The sequence below is a fragment of the Pelodiscus sinensis genome, chromosome 16, assembly GCF_052426305.1.
Source record: "Pelodiscus sinensis isolate ZL-2025 chromosome 16, ASM5242630v1, whole genome shotgun sequence".
In the NCBI taxonomy this organism is placed as follows: Eukaryota; Metazoa; Chordata; order Testudines; family Trionychidae; genus Pelodiscus; species Pelodiscus sinensis.
The window spans coordinates 38,561,861-38,581,539 of NC_143067.1; the positions used below are offsets into that span (position 1 = coordinate 38,561,861).

Below are 19,679 nucleotides of genomic sequence, written 5' to 3' on the forward strand. Positions count from 1 at the left end.
GGCCAGTTCTTGAGTCAGTCTGCAATTTCATAAGCATGCTATTACAGCATGCAGTAAATCAAGATGCGAGAGAGGAAAACACATTAAGGAAACTCTCCCTATACTGTCAGACACTTGCAAAAGATGGGGAAAAACAGTTTTCCCAAATCTGGAACCAAGTATTACTAAGAAAGAAATGAAATTTTGATTTCTTATTAGCCATTACACAAAAGTTTAAGTGGCAAGATGTCATTTGAGAAAGTACTTAAGCATACAGAGTAGTAGCTTTATATTCTCAGTATGACACATTACAGTTCAGAGGAAATATGGATAAATATTAAAAAACCTGCTACACTGAGACTTTGCAGAGTAAAATTTACCATAAAAACTCAATAAGTTGCGTGGTGAGGGAAACCAAGCAAGAGATCTGAAGAAAAAAAGGGAGCTCATTAAACAGATTTTTAATACAATTTATGTGCCCTTCTATCGTAATGCCCTCCCTTGCTCCACCCCTCACACTTTTCCATGGAAGATTTAAGAGGACCAGCAATACCATATACATTTGCCTTTTGGCAGAACCCTGAATGAAGGATACTTGTTAGCGATAACCTACAAAGTTGGGTGAAATCATTTACATATGGCAGTGGTACTTACCAACCCCTTCTTTCAGAGAGCCCTTTCCACAGTGGATCGGTGCGCACCATTCTCTCAATCAATTTCTTCCATAGCATTCCCTCAGAGATGACTCTCTGCCATTCCTTACACACCAGCTCTGCTGCACAGAGTGATCTGGCATCAAGATAGGAAAGGATATTTTCTGCTATGTGATCTAAGCCTTGCTCTACAAAAAACAAGGACAATCAAAACGTCAGACTTGACAGTAAAGCACTAAATGATCTCCGCTTGTGTGGTACACTCAGGAAAAAGATAACATGGCTCTACTTAAGGCACTAGAGAAGGACTAACACAAATATTTATTTTATAGAAAGGTTTAGTGCTGCATCGTTATGGACAAATTACCTTACACTGCACAAAAAAAGAGAGACATTATGATCTAATAAATCAAACTTGAAGTACTAATAACCTGAGGGAAAACATTCCAACTGCACTGAAAATCAAAGCTTAGGAATTAGATAAGAAAATGCAAAGACTAGTAAAGAAGCACTAAATTCAAACTGACACAAGAACCAACATTTTGAGCAAGTTTCTAATTTTTTTATTCCAGCATCTTTTGCATACTCTCTGAAAGCAGGGCTATGAGAGTAAACCAGAATTAAACACAGTGCATGACTCGTCCAATTTTTGTGTGGCTTCTAGACTTCAAACCATAGTCTGAACTCCTTCAGAACATTACAGTTTGCTACATGGCAAAACAAATGAAACATTTCGTATTTCTCTTCTCTTACCATTCTTTCTTTTCATGATTAACTCCTACCCTGGCAATGTAGAGCAAGTGAACACAGTATATGATCAGATCCCTCTTGAACAAATGCAGACATTTTTGGGAGGTGGTAAGATGATGTACTGGAAAGGATGCTGCAAAGAAATCTTTTAATGTCAAGGTTAAACAAGTCTCTTCCATTAAGCTGTTACCATAAGCTGAGAACATACTGAACTTACTTCAGAAGCTAAAGGTTCTTAACCGTATACTAAAGAGACCACACGAGACCTTGGCTTCACTACCGCACTGCAGCAGTGCCAATGTGAAGTGAGCACTCTCCTGTTGACTAATTACTCCACCTCAACAAAAGGCAGAACCCTAGGTGTATAGGAGAGCGTCTCCCTCTGACACTGCGCAGCGGAGACACTGCTTAAGACAATTCAACTGGCATCATTCAGGCAGGTGTTTTTTCACATCTTGGAGTAACATAAGTTACATCCACTTAAGCTGCAGCGTAGATAAGTCCTTGTAAATTAAGAAAAGGTAAAAAGAGAATCAGTTATCCTACTCCATTCATCTGAATGACATTTAAAATACAGGACAATAACAGCTGCACATGATACAATAAGTTTGCACCAGTGCTCCTGATGGCAAAAATGGCACTCCATCAGTAACGTTACTACTGCATCATGATTATTGTTAGTGCAAGTCATGGACAGGTTACAGGCAGTAAACAAAAGTTCACAGAAACTGGCGACCTCTCCATGGCTTTTACTAAAAATGACCAGAGCTAACTACCAGGGGGACTCGGAGCCCAAGCTAGACGGGGAACAATTGACAGTTTCTGCTGCTACAGGGGAGAGAACAATTCCAACTCCAGCCCTCGTTACTGGGGGCGGGGGGGGGGGGGGGGGAGAAGAGTTCCAGTCATTTTAGTGTACGTGGGGGGGTGGGAAGGGGGAGAGACATGACAGCTCTGGGCCCAGGCCCCAGCCACGTCGAGGGCAGACACATACACCACAGATCTGACACAAACTCACAGCTGTGCATGTGTAGAAAGGAGTTTCAGCCCTGGCTGCAGCCATTCTGGAAGGGGATGAAACCAAAGAAGATACCTAACAGGATCCATGACTAAATCACACACTTTACCATCAGATTCCGACAAACCTAAACTTCCGGGTCGAAACGACTTTAACGATGCCATCTGTGTGACAACCGAATCACAAGAGACTCACAAGCAAAGTAAAATTATACCAAACGAGTAAAATTATACCAGACCTCCCTTGTTGGTTGCAAGAGATGCCAGAAGCTATGCCCCCTTCCCCCAAAAAAGCATAAAGCCATTTAGCTCTGTATTTCTCAGTCTGTTCCCAGGAGTTCCAAGTTTCCATCTCAGTTTCTTAAACACTGGCTTACCCAAAGAAGTTAATGCATTTGTTCAGCAACGGAGAGAAGACATTCTTCCAGGAGGTTGTTCTTTTCTAACTACCCTTGCAGGTGTAAATTTACACTGCAGCAGATGTAAATATATTCAAAGAATGTTAGTTTCTAGCTTGAAAGGTCTGATTACTGGGAGAGGCATATTGCAATAGCTGCTTTTTAGAATCGTTTACCTAAATCCAAACACACAAAAGTCCAGAATTTAGCCCATCTACTCAGGCAGATACAGATTACTGTTCTGTACCTGTCTCAGAAACCATTAGATAATGTACTTTTTATTGAACAGGTGGACTACAATGTTAAACTTTCAGGTGTTTTTGCTAATTAGCGGTACACAGATAAAACTCCTCTCAAGTCAGTGAAGATGCACCCAATCCGTCCATGTATTTGATTATTTAGATGAGGTGCTACAAGCATCCCTTTATACATCTTATCTCTAGTCTAAATATTAACTTCTATTGAGAGTAGAGCTGTAAGCAACTAGTCGATTTACCGATAAGCCTGGGCTTATCACGTAGTCGAATCACTACTCCACTAGTCACTTCCCGCCCCCTCTGCAGCCTCTCAACAGGGAGGTAGGGGAGGCAAAGGTGCAGTAGGGGAAATGGCCCGCAAGGCTCTGAGTACATTTAAAAGGCAGAGGCGCAGCAAGCACCCCCTCCATCGACTAATCAAGTAGCTGAAATTCCATCAGCTACTTGATTAGCTGAGGATTCGAAAATTAACATCCCTAATTGAGAGTACTATATAATAAGCAGATTGTGCTCATTTAAAGGTGAAAAAAGGAAGAAAGCGACGAGGAGTCCTGTGGCACCTTATAGACTAACTGAAGTGTTGGAGCATAAGCTTTCGTGGGCAAAGATCCACTTCGTCAGATGCATGTAAGAAAGAATTTAAACAGAAGGTCAAAGATGTATATTTCGAGTTGCATTTCAAATTAGGATGCAAATTCTCCTGAAGAGTTTTTTGCCAAGTATAAAAGAAAAACTTCTGGGTCAAAGCTACGACAACTCTTTTCTCTTGCTACTGTACCTAATGGTCTGGTTTAGATCTAGCAGTGCAGAAGAGCAAAGAAAACAGTATTAATTTGGAAGACAGATCTATTTAAGAATGTTTTTTAGAGTCCTTAACTGAATTGCATATTAATTAGGCAAGCTTTGTGGAAATCAGTGAACGGTGATGGGAAGAGAGGAAATTGCAGAGTAAATGACTATTAAGCAGTTTTAATTGATATTCATGCAACAAACAGCACTTCCTACAGATAATAATATGCATTTTTCAACAACCATGTCAAATTAGGCCTTCTATATAAATTACAGTCTCACAGAACTGTAGGGCTGGAAGGAACAAACGGAAGTTGAGCCCAGCCAGTTAGCTGAGGCAAGACTAACACCTTTGGGCCATGCTTGGCACAGTGTGTCCAACCTGCTCTTAAACTTCCAGTGAGGGGATTCCACAGCCTCACATGGAATCCTCAGAAGAAAATTTAATAATTGCTACAAGTTTTTCTTAATATCTAACATTTATTACTTTTTGACCCACCTTCCCTGGACATGCAGAATGATTCATCACCATCTTCTTTAAAACAGAGGTTTACAAATCTGCAGACGTTAAGACCCCCCCCCCCCCCAATATCACCTATCCAGATTAAAAACACCTCATTTTCCAACTCTTCCGCATAGGTCAAGTTTTCCAAACCTTTTACCATTTTTGTTACCCACCTTTGGGCTTCCTCCAATTTATCCACATATTTCCTAAAGCATCATCCCCAGACCCGGACACAGTACTCCAGCCAAGGACTCCCTAGTGCTAAGTAGAGCAGGATAATCACCTCTTGTGTCACACACATGACACTCCTGTTAATACCACAGAATGCTATTGGCCTTTTTCACAACTACGCCACCCTGGTGGCTCACATTCAAGTTGCGATTCACTATACCCCCCAGATCCTTTCTAGCAATACTACCACCTAGCCAATAATGCCCTATTTTCTATTTTATTCTCTAGGTGCACTTTATTTTTCTGTAAGTACAGTACTTTGTACTTGTCTTCATTAAATTTTCGCTGGTTGATTTCAGATAAATTCTTCAATTAGCATAGGTCTTTTTGAATTCTGACTTTGTCCTGAAAAGTGCTTGCAACCCTCCCAGCCTAGTGCATCCACAAATTTTATAAGCATATGCTCCACTCCATTCCCCAAAAAGTCATTAACAGAAATACAGAATGGTACTGGACGCAGGAGTGATGCCATAGTAATACCCCACTAGATATGAACCAGTGATAACTACTCTCTGATTATAGTCTTTCAAGCGATTGTACACCTACCTATTGGTATTGTAATTTAGAGTACATTTTCCTAGCTTGCTTATGACACTCATGTGGGAATGTGTCAAAAGAATGTGTCAAGATAGCATGCCTGATTCTCCTCCATCGTCTAGGTCAGTAACTCTGTCAAAGAAAGCAGTAAGGCTGGTTTGACATGATTTGTTCTCAACAAATCCATGTGACAATTCCACTAATTCTAGCATATATTGCACTTCTAATGTTCTACATTCTGCTTTTCTTCGGGACAATTTTGCCAAAAGATCCTTCTCTCACTTGATTGTGCTCTTATTTCATTAGTTTTTTGAGAACATTAAGTCATGAAGTGGTCATTTTCAGTTACTTTAAAAGAACTGATTATTTGATTAGTGCTGTCAAATGTATCAATTTGTGGCAAACAGAACACCTTCAAAGGCTAAAAATAAAAGAAGGCAATAAAGCTGTACCGATGGGGCAGTTTTCAGATTTTGAGGTTGTGAGGGTGGAGGAGAAAAGGGAAAATACACTTGTGTCTTGGGGAACATTTAAAATACTTGTAAATTTTTTTAAAAAAGATTTCAGTAGAAAAATGCTCAACACCACTGCTTAAGTCAACTTTTTAACTTAAGCTCAGATCAACAGTCTTAACAGTACTTATACAGAACAACAACTACATCTAGTGTCCAAAAAATTAATGCAATGCCACATTCTCAATGCAGGATACTAATCACCCCCAATACATAGGACAAACCGATCACACATTTGACAAAGGACAAATAAAATCCCTGTTACATTAGCATTCAAGCTCCAAAAGTGAATGAAGCACTGGATATGGCAATTAATCCTTTTACCCCAATAATGTAACATTGTAGTGGAATGTAGAGGTAACGGTATAAACAGAAGTTCCCAAACTCCCATTCTGCTGTATCATTCTCATCTCAAGAGCCAATACATAGCCCCAACTCCAACTCGCCCACCCACCTGCCTCTTCAAATGACTTGCTTAGTTTACTCTATTCCTGTAATTCAACAAAAATACAAGCTAAAAATGTGAATGTACCTAACAATGAGAGTATTTAGATAAATGATTAGACAAGTAACAAATCCATATACAATGTAAGTGTTCTAGCACAGTTTAGCTGATAATTTAGTTGTATTACACCCTGCCACATCACTAAATACAAACTTTGGGATTAACTGTAAAAACTCAAGTCTAAAGAACATTCTTTGTAATCGATCACAAAGAGCATAACCTAGTGTACTGAAGGAACTAAATATAATTTACAACATAAGCGTACATTTAACTGCTGGACTGGACTAGGAGGTACTCTCACTTCTAGAACTCATTTGTAAAATGAGCTACAATATTCTGGTGCCCACATAATTAGCTTTTTTTTTTAGATCTGCAAAGTCTGTATTTGTCAGCCCGCAACTCCAAAACTCCAGTTAACTACAGAAATTTTATCTTTCCCTTCTGCCACAAGGGTGCTTGCTACACAGCTGCAAGAACTAGAACTTCTTTTTAAATGAAGGCTTAGGAGACTGAAGAAATAGATGAGAATGTTTCCAACTTGTCACTGACAAGTGGGTTTTTTCAAAGCCTGGTTAATAAAGTTTACCACAATAGCTACATGCTCTTTTAAACATGACAGCCCTTCAATCACCAGGCAACCATATTGCATTCACCCATGAGAACAAATACTAACAGGTAGGTGAATAGAAAATCATGCAAGGCAGCTAAACATGCACAGTGCAAGTGACCAATGACTATCACATAAGAACAAGAGATTGAAACAAGTTAATGGGGACACTTCTAGGTTAGAGATAAAGCAGGTACATTTTTAAAATGTTTTCCCCTGCAGAACAACACTTACATTGACTTCAAATGTTATGGTGGGGGGTGGGGACCAAACTTACATGCAAGCAGGACCAGATATGGGTCAGAATTTCTCTCCTGAATGAATGTTTAAGAAAAAAGGCAGTATTTTATAAGTTAGCCCAATAAAAAGATAAAGGTTTAATCTGAACATTGCATTTTTCTGTTTGAGATATAGGGGTGTTAGTAACTTTACAACTAACCTTAAACTAACATGTATAATTCAAGTTAATCCAGTAATTATCCAATCATATACTTGAAGAAAGTTAAGAGCAGGCATTGATTTTCTTAACACTTCTGAGCAATGTAATCAAGTGCCGGTCTTTCAAACAGGGTGTGAAATGTATCTTCCTTCAGAATGTCAAACGTAGAGAAATAATTCCAAATGGACAGAAGTGACAGGACTTGTATACTACAAAAGTTCACACCAAGTTAGCCCAAAAACTAAATTGTGTAAATTTATCTCTTACTGCCATCTCCTGGCAATAAATAAAATAATTATCCTGCCTGAAATAAACTAGAACACTTGCCTTGGTTATTTTATGTTCTGGAGAACAACAGTTCGATGTTTTTGCTACCTAAATAAATTACATTTTAATAGCATGAGCTCAATAAATGTGCAAATGCTTAATTTCTAGTCCAAATTCCTTGCGTTGTCTTGTACATAAAAGCACTGAAATTAAGTATGAATTAATTTTGAAGCCCCTTCCATGGGTAAGGAGTCAGTGCCACTTTTGTTACTCTCAATGGCACTAACACATTAACACATTTTAAAACTGAGCTCGAAAAAAAGCTTCCTCCTTCCCTCTCCGGGCCAGACAGCTCCCCTGCAGAACCAGGTAAGCGGCGTGCGGGGAGGAGGGCAGGGGGAAAGAACTGGGCCCAATTGCTGAGTGCGTGTAGGGTTGCCAGGTGTCCGGTATTGACCCAGACAGTCTGGTATTTCTGACCCCTGGCCGGGGGGGGGGGGGGGGGGGGGGGGTTCAGAAAATACTGGACATTTCAGATGTCCGGTATTTTCTGAATTTTTTTTTACCAGACAGGAGCCAAAAATACCGGACTGTGCGGGTCAATTCCGGACACCTGGCAACCCTAAGAGTGATGAAGAGATCATTCGATGATTAAAATCAGAGTGAAATGAGTGGATGAAACTAACATCGCCATCTTCCATGCATCAGCTTGAATGACGGAAACTCATGCCTAGTTTACAAATAATGATGATTTCAAAAATATGAACCTATGAAAATTGGGACAAGTCAGTGTCCGAAGTTATCTATGTTTTCAAATTTGGTAGAGTAATGAGATTTCAATGGGTAGAAAAAGAAAAAGTCATCATAAGCGTCATTTAAAAAGGCTCTTTCCTGAAGTTTTCATGTCTTATTCTCAAAAACACTTGTATTATTCAAAAGCTACAATGCACTCCACTTGTCAAAGAAATAAAACCCTAAAAATCTGACAGCCTGATATTTTAAGTTTTGAATTCCAAAGAAAAAAACAGCAGCCAGTCTTTTTATGGCACCCCACCTTGCAACCTCAGACGGGTACACCACCAAGCTAGTGTCTTCATCTTCTGCAAGATCTACAGCTCATTTTAAACAAATAAATTTCTAGCCATTATAGCGGAGAGAGCGCTTTCCAGACATGAATTGATTATCTGATAAATCCCTGCAGTAATGTCTCTTCAAGGCCATGTTATCTATACTGAAAAATGCAGCTCAGGGAAGATGCTCTTGCATCCAGCATGCAATCCTGCTACCACTAAAGTCAGAGGCAAAAAACTGCTATTTATCTCAATACAAGTAGGATCCAAACTATCTATAAGTTTTAAATATTTTAACTCAATCATAACCCTGGGCAGCATGAGTCTTCCTGAAGGTTGGACTACATAAAAAGTTTGAGGAGGAAGAAAAGTTATTTTGGCGCTAACACACAAATGTTAGTAACATTTTTTTTTAAAGTTACTAACTTGCACTTGAAACCACATAGTAGATTAATTCTGTTCAGGCTTAATGAGAATTCTTCACTGCTTGAAAGGTAGTTGTGGTATTTATTAGGTCAAAACTATTTTTCAAGCAAAAGAGGTTAAAATAAAGTGCTAGAATGGAAGCTAGGTCCGACCACCATTTCTCCAATAGCACTATTAGACATTGATATTGTTTATGGTCCATTAGTACACATCTTGGGTGACAAAGCACACAGCTGCAACACACCGGAGGTGTATATTAATGGGCCAATAACAATAAAACATGCTGTTGTGTCCTATGGATCTACTGTGAAATAAAACTAGACAAATTAGAGTTTGTTGATTGTCACGGATGTTACACACAATGAAACTCAATTAACTTTCATTAAGAAAAAAATGTTCCTTTTTAAGGAGGAAGGAATTGCAGCATCTCTTTGGTGTGACTGAAATGCACCAAGCTTTCACTCTTGAAAGCCACCTGTAGAGTACAAGTACTTGGAAATATTTTGCCCAGAATACCTTTTTCATTCAACTTTGCTACACGTAGTAGTTAACATGATAAATGTGATGTCCACATTTAGTTTTATCATATCCACCTAAAATATGGACATGTGCTTTATCCCAATAAATCCAACTGTAACATGCCTACATACTACTACAGACTCTCAATTACCGCCAAGAGCAAGCAGGAATTTCTCATTCAGCTCATATTTTAAAACATATTTCAGTTCAGATCCAAAATACAATCAAAAGGCTACAAATACACATTTTGTGTTTCACAGCTGTATTTTAGAAAAGGCACATTTGGAACTGAAAGAGGCCATAAATTAAACATTTTCCTTAATAAAGGTGTCGAGCCTTTATTAGTATACTTTTCAGAGAAACAAAACAACAACATTACTCCCCTCAGAGAGTGTTCTGGTTGTTTTATATAAACCAGTGAAAAAGTGCAGCTGCTGTTGATTATAGGTACCATATGAAGGTTTGGTTTAATTTCAGTAATAAATTAAAACAATTAAAATCCAGAGAGATTTCAAAGCTCAATGTGTAAATATCACTTTGTAGGAAAATGAAACCCAAATGCGGGATGTCAATTCCATGCAACTGATTCAAGCTGGATACGAAACAGTAGCTTGTACTGCACAGATTTTTGTTATTTTAGAAACAAATTTCAAAAGAACTTTGGCAGGATTGTACTTGCTCAATATAGTGTACAGCTTTGCATAGCTTCAGTACATGCAAAACAGCTGAAGGAGGGACCTTATTTTTCTAGGCAAAGGACATCTCCGATATTATTACAAAGACTGAAGTAAGTGGACTACAAACCTATGATTTGCATAAGAACATGCTAAGTATTGTAAAATCCATTTAACTTTCATTTAATTTTAAATGAATACAGCACAAAGGTGAAATCAGTTACTCTGACAATTACACCATTTTTTATTAAGAATTAGTGTTTTTTTAGTCCAAATAATATTTGACATATTAAAAGAAACATGGTCAGCATATTTAAAAGAATCAGTGAGAACTGTAGGGCAAACAACATGGTATTTGCAACAAAACTGATTTGACAGTCTCTGGCAATACCCTATCACCTTTGTGAAGCAGTAAAGATTTGCCTCTATGGCTGGAATGCTATACCATTTTTCCTTTAACAACAGTACTTACTAACCACAACCTAACCCTGTAAGAACAAACCCTGTAGACTAAACATTCGACCAGTGCTCTTAGAAAAGCATACCATAATTATCACTTTTTCCACTGAAGAGAAAAAGGAAGCCAGAGACCACAAACATTTTCCATTTTCCTTGAGTTCACACAGGTGTAAAAATTCAGAATGGACACTATTCCTAGCAAGGACTATTAAAACTTTTCCCTTTGAAGTCTGAAAAAGGAAGCTTAATTATTTCAGACAAAATTACCTGGTTGAAAAAACAATAACTTGACAGTTAGCTTTTAACACAGTTTTAGCCAAATATGGGATTAATTTATTACAGCTTAGAGTAAGATGCCTGGAACTTGTACACACAAGTTATTCATGCACTATATACTTAGCTAGACGTTTTCCTGATATTTCTAAATGTTCATCACTGCGGCAGCACCACACTCACTACCCTCTTTACTCAGAGAAATTAGTCAAGCCTTAGCACAGCTTAGTTAAGATCTAAAAAGCAAGCCTACGGTTTCTACTTTAATTGCATGATCCTGTAGGACACAATGCACTTCTTTCAAGAAAGATTTGTACTCTGAAGATCTACCTCATGTAGATCACTGTGTGCACCTGCATACAAATGAAATTTAAGAACTTCAAAGTACTAAAAAGCCACTCTGCATCCAGCAGGGGGTGTGAAGTACCAGCCTCTTCACAACAACGAAACGACAATTCTTCAGTTCTACAGAAAGGTGGGTGGGAGAGGATAGTCTTTTAGACTGTGTGTGTTAAGCAGAAAAATTACAACTGTCTTCTCTAAAGTTACTCAACAAATGACAAAGCTCTAATGATGTGTCTGGGAAACCACGCGCACAAAATCAATGAGAAAATACAAGCAGTATGAAGTGTACACAAAATGTATATACCATGGCTAGCAAAAATAAAGATTTGTGCAGGAGGGAATTGTATTAAATGAATTTACACCAGAATGGGGTGAATTTCACTCCCTGAATGAAAATAGATTAGATTGTTGCTGAAGCTAGAACAGGACTGCAAGCATAAGAAAATATCAGCAGGGACTAATGTCACTTGAATTGATGATCACTGCTTAGCATAAAGATGGAGAATATTTGCCACTATCACCTGGAAAATGGTCTTCCATGTCCAAAAACTGAGTTCACAAGCACCATCGCCAAAATGTTGCCTTTATAAATGTAGTAAAGATCTCATCACTGACAGGTTGTTTAGATATTTTTAATTCAACTCTCTTGATATATTCATGAAAGGGTAAGAGGACACTCACTGAAGAATGCAACTGAAAGTTATAGCAGTGTCAGTCCCAGGACAGGAGACACACAAAGCGGGGGAGATAATATCTTTTATTGGAGAAAAATCTATTGATGGCAGAGGCCTGAAGAAGAGCTCCATGTGCCTCGACAGTTTCTGTGTGTCTCACCAACAAAGGCTGGTACAATAAAAAGATAGAACCTCTCTCAGGATAAGGGGTGAGGAACATAGTCAAGCAGTTTATTGGGGCACAAACTTATCTTTGGCTTTTCCACTTGAATTTATACATCTCCTTATCAGCTCCTTGGCTGCAAGAACTCAAGCCATCTGCTCAGAAACAAGCCAGCTTTCACTCTCAGAGGCCATGCCAAAAGGAGAGCAATACCAGGCTGGCATGGAGAAAAGTCCCCCAGTTCTATGTGATCAGATCTGGCTAAACATGCATTTTGGTCAGCAGGAGACTAATGAGACTGCAGAATTCTTTTCTTCTGTTCAGCTTAGGGGTTTTCTCGACTATGCCAGGGATTGATAGCTGCAGCAATCGATTCACCGGCTGCCGATTTATCATGTCTGTTAGACGTGATAAATGTGTGTCTTCTTGATGCTGGTACTCCACCAGGAGGAGAAGAGTAGCTGACGCTGACATGAGAGCAGCACATGCCGACCTTACCACACACAAGATGCCACGGTAAATATGTTGACTTCAGCTATGCTATTTTCATAGCTGAAGTCATGGCCATTAGATCTCTGGTGGAGGTTAGTATAGACAAGGCCTTAGTCAGGACTCCGAAAGCTAGAAGTAATGAAGCAAATACATATGAGCTTCCCCAGAGAACAAAGGTATTTCTTGCCACTGCAGAACACCCATGTGCCAACATGGCTCATTTGTTTTTCATAAAATGTGTATAAAGTACTTTTATGGGCAGGGCTTGACAAACCCTGAGAGCGCCACTCGCCAGCTCCGCACCGCGCATGTGCGAAGTGCTGGTGAATGGGGCGCACGGAGCGACCGGATGAAATCTACTAACCCCAGGCGAGTAGATTCAGCGGTTTGTCGAGCCCTGTTTATGGGAATATATCAAATATCTCCTTTCTCTATGGATACCGCCTAGTACAATGAGAAAAGAGAAAAGGTTAAATACTCTCTCAACCAATCAGCATGCTATTTTTGCTTGCATTCCACCTTCACTCTTTCAAATAGAGTTCTGTGAATTATTGGAGCCCCACTAATCTTTCAGTAGCAGTTTATCAACCAGCAGTCAATTTGCAGATAAAGAAAGTGAGTTACATTTGGAATACAGCTCCCAAGTAAAGAGACTGAAATAGCCACAATGCAGCTTAGCTCCTGAGGGTGAGGGGGCAATTTAAAACTGCTGCTTTCAACCTCTCATTCCTCCAAAGCCAGCCACTCATTCTCCCCCGCCCCCTCCCACATCCATTCAGGGTGGATTATCTTAAATCACAACAGAGTTTGAAGAATTACAATATTTCAGCTAAATTGTGCAGGCCAAGGCTTACAATCTCTTCCACACTTTTCCCCGTTGAAATATTAAAGGAGGATTTGTAGACAGTAATCCACATTAGGACACAATTTATTTGCTGAAAACCTGAAATTGCTTTAGATTCTTCAGCATTGTTTCTAAGAGCAGAAGCAACTCAGGGATTACTAAACCCAAGCAACTCTCTGGGTTTGAAAAGGTGACTGCAATCAGGGATATTTTTAAATTATATTTTAAAGGGAATCACTTTTTCAATCAAAAGAGTAGTTTGAACTCTCCCACCATTTCTGCTTTTCACAATTGACACCTTCTTCCCATTTAGTAGCATTTAATTTCAGATTAATAAAATTTAGCTTTTATGATAAGCATTTGGTTAACCCCACCAACACCCACACAAAAAGCTATACTGAAGTGTAAGGCTCTATACAGCATTTCAGTGAAACACCATCTGAACAGAAAAGGCAGGAAAAGCAGTGGTAGATGAAAAAATTGGGGGGGGGGGGGGGGAGAGACTGATCACAGGTTTAGGTAGCATCTGCAGTTAGAATCTGTAGGATTTTTAGTAATTTCTTAAAAGCTAGGAAATTTAGATTTTTGCACTTGCTCATTAAATATAATGGATACATAATACAAGAGCAAAATGGTCCCAACTGTAGATCACAATGACTTACAGCAGGCTCAGATTTCAAACAGGCACAAATAGCCAATTGAAATGTAAGTATCCCTAGTGATTTTCTAATATCAAGTTGGAGCACGGTGAGTTTCTACCTTCCAGTGCTGGGCTGCTTTAAGACCTCTCCTTGAGCCTACAGCTTTAGAATCTTGAACCTGGAGAATTTCTATCTTGCTCACATCCACGATAGGTTATGACGGGTACAGTAATTCCTCATTTAGCACATGCCCACTTAACACGTTTTCGCGATAGCACGATTTTTTTTTTTTTTAGGGAATGTTTTCTGAATTACACGACCGTCCCCGGAATAACACAATTTCCCCAGCCGGCCCGTCGCTGGCGGCTGCACGGGGCTTCCCCTGCAAAGCGGCGGAGGGTTCGCTGCTCGCCGCGCAGTTCCCCACTGACTCCCCCCCGCCGGATACCTTGCCCCCTCTCCTCCGCCCCTGCTTGCAGGCCAATAGCTGGGTTTCCCCAGCTGGCCTGTTGCCGGCGGCTGTGCAGGGCTTCCCCCGCCTCCCTGCTAAGTGGCAGAGTGTTCGCCGCTCGCCGCACCGTTCCCCGCCAAACCTTCCCCCTCGCCAGACGCAGTGAGGATCCCGGCAGACCCGTCACAGGGGCATACTCCCAACCCAATCCCCTTCCCTTCCCCAGAGTCAAACACCTCCACTCCCTACTGTAACCCAGTCCCCTTTCTCCCCCAACCTTATGTCCTGGTCCCTTAAAAAAAAAAAAAGCACCTATAAAGCAAACTATTCCACTCCACATGAATGTTCAATGACATCCTAAAACCCTAATTTTGTTAAATATATTAATTTTAGTCCAAACCCTAGTGCAAGACAACCTTCCCTTTTGATATGCTTTTGATATGCTTGTCCTTTTGATATGCTTAACTTTCAGTGAGCCTTTTGCTACAGCTCTTCTCAGAAATCTAAGGTTTACAAAAGATGCCGTGCACTGCCAACTATGTTTTGAAGATCTGAACAGGCACATCATAGATCCAGAATAATACTTATTTCAAGTCACTCACTCATATACTGGCAGCTAGGTACAAGAGAAACTCATAATAAATTTCAATTCCTCTAAATCTCCTACTCAATTCCTCCATTTTTAATCCATTTCCTATAAACAATTGAAACCAAAATGGCAATATTTGCAATTGATCTGATCAACTTCTACTACAAAATTCTCTGATATGTGATTACAAAAACCGAACGTTTCAAAGAGGCTTAAACTTGACTTGTTTGGGTAAATTCAACTAGATAAAAATGGATATTTTGTTTTTTTTGTTATTTCTGATTTTTATTCTATTACACTGCAAAAAGCTGAAGACTTTGTGTGTTAATGACAGGTACTCTACACTAACTTTCTCTCAAAATAATTACAGAAATAAAGGAATTAACGCCTTTCTTAAATTCTTATGGAATTAATCCATCTCCAACAATGAGGCTAAAATGAAATGTGTCAAAGTTGGAAAAAATATATATGCCCTAGCACTGAACAATGCCATACAGTTTATATCTTGAAGAAAGTGTTAAAATGGTTTGAATCAATAGCTTTCACATGCTACAAGTTCAGGCACAGTAAGATCTCATAATTGCAGCTCTCTTAACAACCTCACCTCTAACAATAATGCATAAGCAACATAAAATGTTGCAACTGAAAAACAGCACGAATAATGTCACCCCTTTTTATCAATTCATGAATAATGAATTCTGCAAGTTGAAATGCATAAAACAAACTCTTGTGATCAATGTGTTCCACAGCTTTCAGTGGGGATCTCTGTGGATGAAGGGATCTGTTTAGTCACTGAAGTCAACAAGTTTGGGGCTCCAATAAGCAAAATGTACCACTTTTAAAATGGCAAGCTATTCTGAATGAGTGGATAAGAACCTTCACACAGCAATATGACAGTAAGAAAGTATGCTTGCACAGACCCAAGACAAATACCATACACACTTAATACACAATTTTTAAAATCTCCAGAAGAGCAGGGTAAAATAAGCATCATAATGTGAGGCATTTTCACAATACATAGAAGTAAATCTAAGTTTAAATCATGATTAAAGAACAAAATTATGTATTTAATTTGCTAGAAATACATTTTTACATAAAGAGAATACTTTTCTACAAGATAAAGTTAAAACACTCCAAAAGAAATTAAGACCAGTTTTTTAAAGGTATACAGGCAGTCCCCGGGTTACATGGATCCGACTTACATCGGATCCCTACTTACAAACGGGGTGAGGCAACCCCGCACTAGCTGCTTCCCCCCAGCAGACCAGGGAGACGCAAAGCTAGCGCTCCCCCCCCCCCCCCCCCCCAGCAGACCAGGGAGACACGGAGCGGCTTTTCTCAGCAGACACCTCAGCTTGAGAATAAAGGACTGAGGGAAGTGAGGTGTGGGAGAATAAAACTGAGCTAGAAATGTTTGGCTAGAGTTTCCCCTACAATATGTACCAGTTCCGACTTATACAAATTCAACTTAAGAAAAAACCTACAGTCCCTATCTTGTACGTAACCCGGGGACTGCCTGTATAGGTACAGTGCTTAAATACCTTTAGTACAGTGTTTCTTAAACTTTTTAAGACCAAGGAACACCAAACAATTTTTTTATGAGAACACCAAGGATTATATTGTGCCAGCAATCTTGTTGACATGTATCTTTTTCATTTAAAAAAAAAAAAAGGTTGGGGGGGGGAGTTATTGAGAAAAAAGGTCGCCTGCCCCTTTAAGAGGAACCATTTTGAATTCTGTTGTTCTCTACAGCACATCGGTGTGCCACAGAACACAGTTTAAGAAACACTGATTAAGTATAACCAGACCTTTACCAATTCATGGTCTGGATTACGTCAAACTTGCCTTTTACAAAGCAAGAGAATCATCAGAGTCCTCTAAGTGGAGATTAGCCCAGTGACCCCCTCATGTTTAATATAAATACTATTTCTTCTAGTATGCCCCCAATATTTGTTCCAAATCCTTCCAAAAAAGGAATATTTGCTAAATTAAAAAGATAGTGTTTTCCTGTGCACGACAAAACACACTTTGTATAAGACGCTCATAAAGAAGGCAATACACAAAAAATGGTTTGACAGGACGAAAGGAAGGACAAATCCAAGGTCAAGAAGGAAAGCAACCCTATTTTTCCTTCATTAAACTCTCAGTATTTATGCTTTATCTAAAAATAAATAAATAGAACATGAGATTTTCTCCAATCATACTAAAAAAAGCTAAAGGCTAGGATAAGCCCAATTAATACTATAAGGTTGCTTCAGTCAATGTCACATCTGCACTACAGCTGTCAGAATCATCATCAATCTTTCTTTAACAAAAGAGCAACCATGCAAAACTGATCAGTGTGAGTACGAAGACACTGAACTCCTTAGAGGAATGTTACCTTCAAACATACAGGGACTTGAACTTAGCATTTTATAAACATTTTTTAATGTAAGGGCCCCCTTTATTTTCAGAAGTCTAAATTCAAAATGTACATTAATTTTAATACAAGGTAAATATTTGTTCAGAATATTTCTTTAAAGTTTTATTGACAGTAAGGCTATGCCTACACTCACGGCTTCTTGTGCAAGAAGTCTTGCGGAAGAAAACGTCCACACTGCCATGTGCGAGCTGTGCTTCTGCGCAAGAGCGCCCATGGCAGTGTGGATGCTCTTTTACGCAAGAAAGCTCTGATGGCCATTTTAGCCATAGGGCTTTCTAGAAATCCCTGCCGAGAGTCCACACTGCCCTCTTGCACAAGAGCTCCTGAGCAAGAGGGCTTACACCTGTTAAAAAAGAGTGTAGCTCTTGCGCAAGGAGCCCTCTCTTACCACGCCGTACTGTAAATTTTCTTGTGCAAGAGCAGGCGGGCAGTGTGGACGCTCTGCAGATTCTTGCGCAAGAACAGCCGTACTTGTGCAAGAAGCCGCGAGTGTAGACATAGCCTCAAAGTTCCTTGCAGCTAACATTTTAAATCTTCTTACTACAATCCAGCAAACAAACTTACAGAATAACTTTGGCTGCAATTGACCAGAAAACATAAGCATTTGCCTTGGAATGCCCTCTTTGCAAAGATGGGGCGGGGCAGAGGGAGAGAATGAGAAACAGAAAGGCAAACTTTGGAGGATACAGTTTAATGTATCTATTTACATATACACATAATATGTGTGTGTATTTATATATGAAGACTTAAATGGCTCCCTTTTATATGAATAAGTGATCCGGATCATTTTAAATCTTGGAATCTAGATTCCACACTGAAATTAAAAGTACAGCAGCTGCAAACTCAAGGATGCGTTCAAAAAACAACTTTCTGAATTGAATACCACATGGTATAGATGCCTTGACCGGGCATTAATATTTATTATTATTAGTCCTCTTCGCTCCTGATGGAGCATAAGGCGCCAACGAATCTTCGCCAGCCTTCACAGTCCTGAGAAAGCCAGCTGACTTCTTCCCAGGTCATGCCCTTCCTTTTCATGTCCTCCTCTACAGTCCTCCTCCAGGTGCCCAATGGCCTCCCTCTTTTATGCTTTCCAGGTGGAGTCCATCTGAGTGCCTGTGACGTAGTGGGGGTACTTGCTGGGCTGTGGTGACCCCTGCTGTCTGGAGCAAGACCAGCAGGGAAAACCTCGCTAGGCAGAGGTAAGGCCAAACTTGTTGAACCAGTGGCCAGACACCCCCCATGGAGAGGAACAAAGGAAGGTGGAATGCTGCCCTGACTGCGGGGGCAGGGCTGCAAGGGAATTTAGTTAGTTACTGTGGGAGAGCATGGAGGAGAGCCTAGGAGAAGGGGCTGGAGTTTAGGGGCCAGTCTCCCCCATCTCAAGGGGGCCTGAGGCATCCTAGCCCAGCTCTGGGACCAGACTACATCTGTGCTGTGCTGTATCCTGGAGAGGCAATAAACTTCCTCTATTCCACCGGCTGGTGAAGTCTGTTTGTGCCATTTCGGGGTGCAGGAGACGGGGAACCCCCAACGCGCCGTCACAGTGCCATATGAGGGAGTCTTGTTTCGCTCATCCAAAGGACATGCCCCAGCCATCTCCGGCGTCTCTGCTTGATCTCGTCCACAACATTGTTGATGCCAGTGCGTTGGCTTATCTCCTTGTTGGTAACATGCTGTTCCCAGCGGACTCTGAGGATACGACAAAGGCACCATCCTTCAAAGCCTCTGAGTCTGCTCTCAATCTTCCTGTTAGTCCTCCAAGTCTCTACGGCATACAGCAGGACTAAGCACACATTCAACCTATAGATCTTCAGTTTAGTCCTGGTCTGCAACAGACACAACTTTCAAATGTTGTTAAGCTTTTGAAGGATTGCGCTGCCAGGGCAATTCTAACGGAAATCTCTTTGTCGATGTTGCTGTCTGCCGAGATGTAACTGCCGAGATACCTCAAGTCATTTACTTCCTCTAACTCTTCACCCATGATGGTGGTTTTATCGGTGTAAGTTGTCCTCAGTTTCATCACTTTGGACTTGCCAGGGTGAATTCTGAGCCCAACGCTTCTGGCTGTCCGGACAACAATGTCGGTCTTTTCTTGGATGTCCTGCTGATCATGCGCGAGAAGCGCCAGGTTATCTGCGAAGTCGCAGTCCTCAAGCTGAGCAGTCGGTCCCCATAGCACTCCCCTTGA

General features: G+C 40.2%; 1 protein-coding gene across 4 annotated transcripts in view; it reads right to left on the reverse strand.

Annotated features, from left to right (window-relative positions):
• The window catches only part of FBXW11 (F-box and WD repeat domain containing 11), a 100,459-nt gene that overhangs the window by 25,663 nt on the left and 55,117 nt on the right, over nt 1–19,679 (reverse strand). For all 4 annotated transcript variants that reach the window (XM_075900140.2, XM_075900143.2, XM_075900142.2 and 1 more), the window contains one exon: nt 634–820. In XM_075900140.2, the coding sequence (XP_075756255.1) occupies nt 634–820 (187 nt within the window). The remainder of the gene's footprint in view (nt 1–633; nt 821–19,679) is intronic.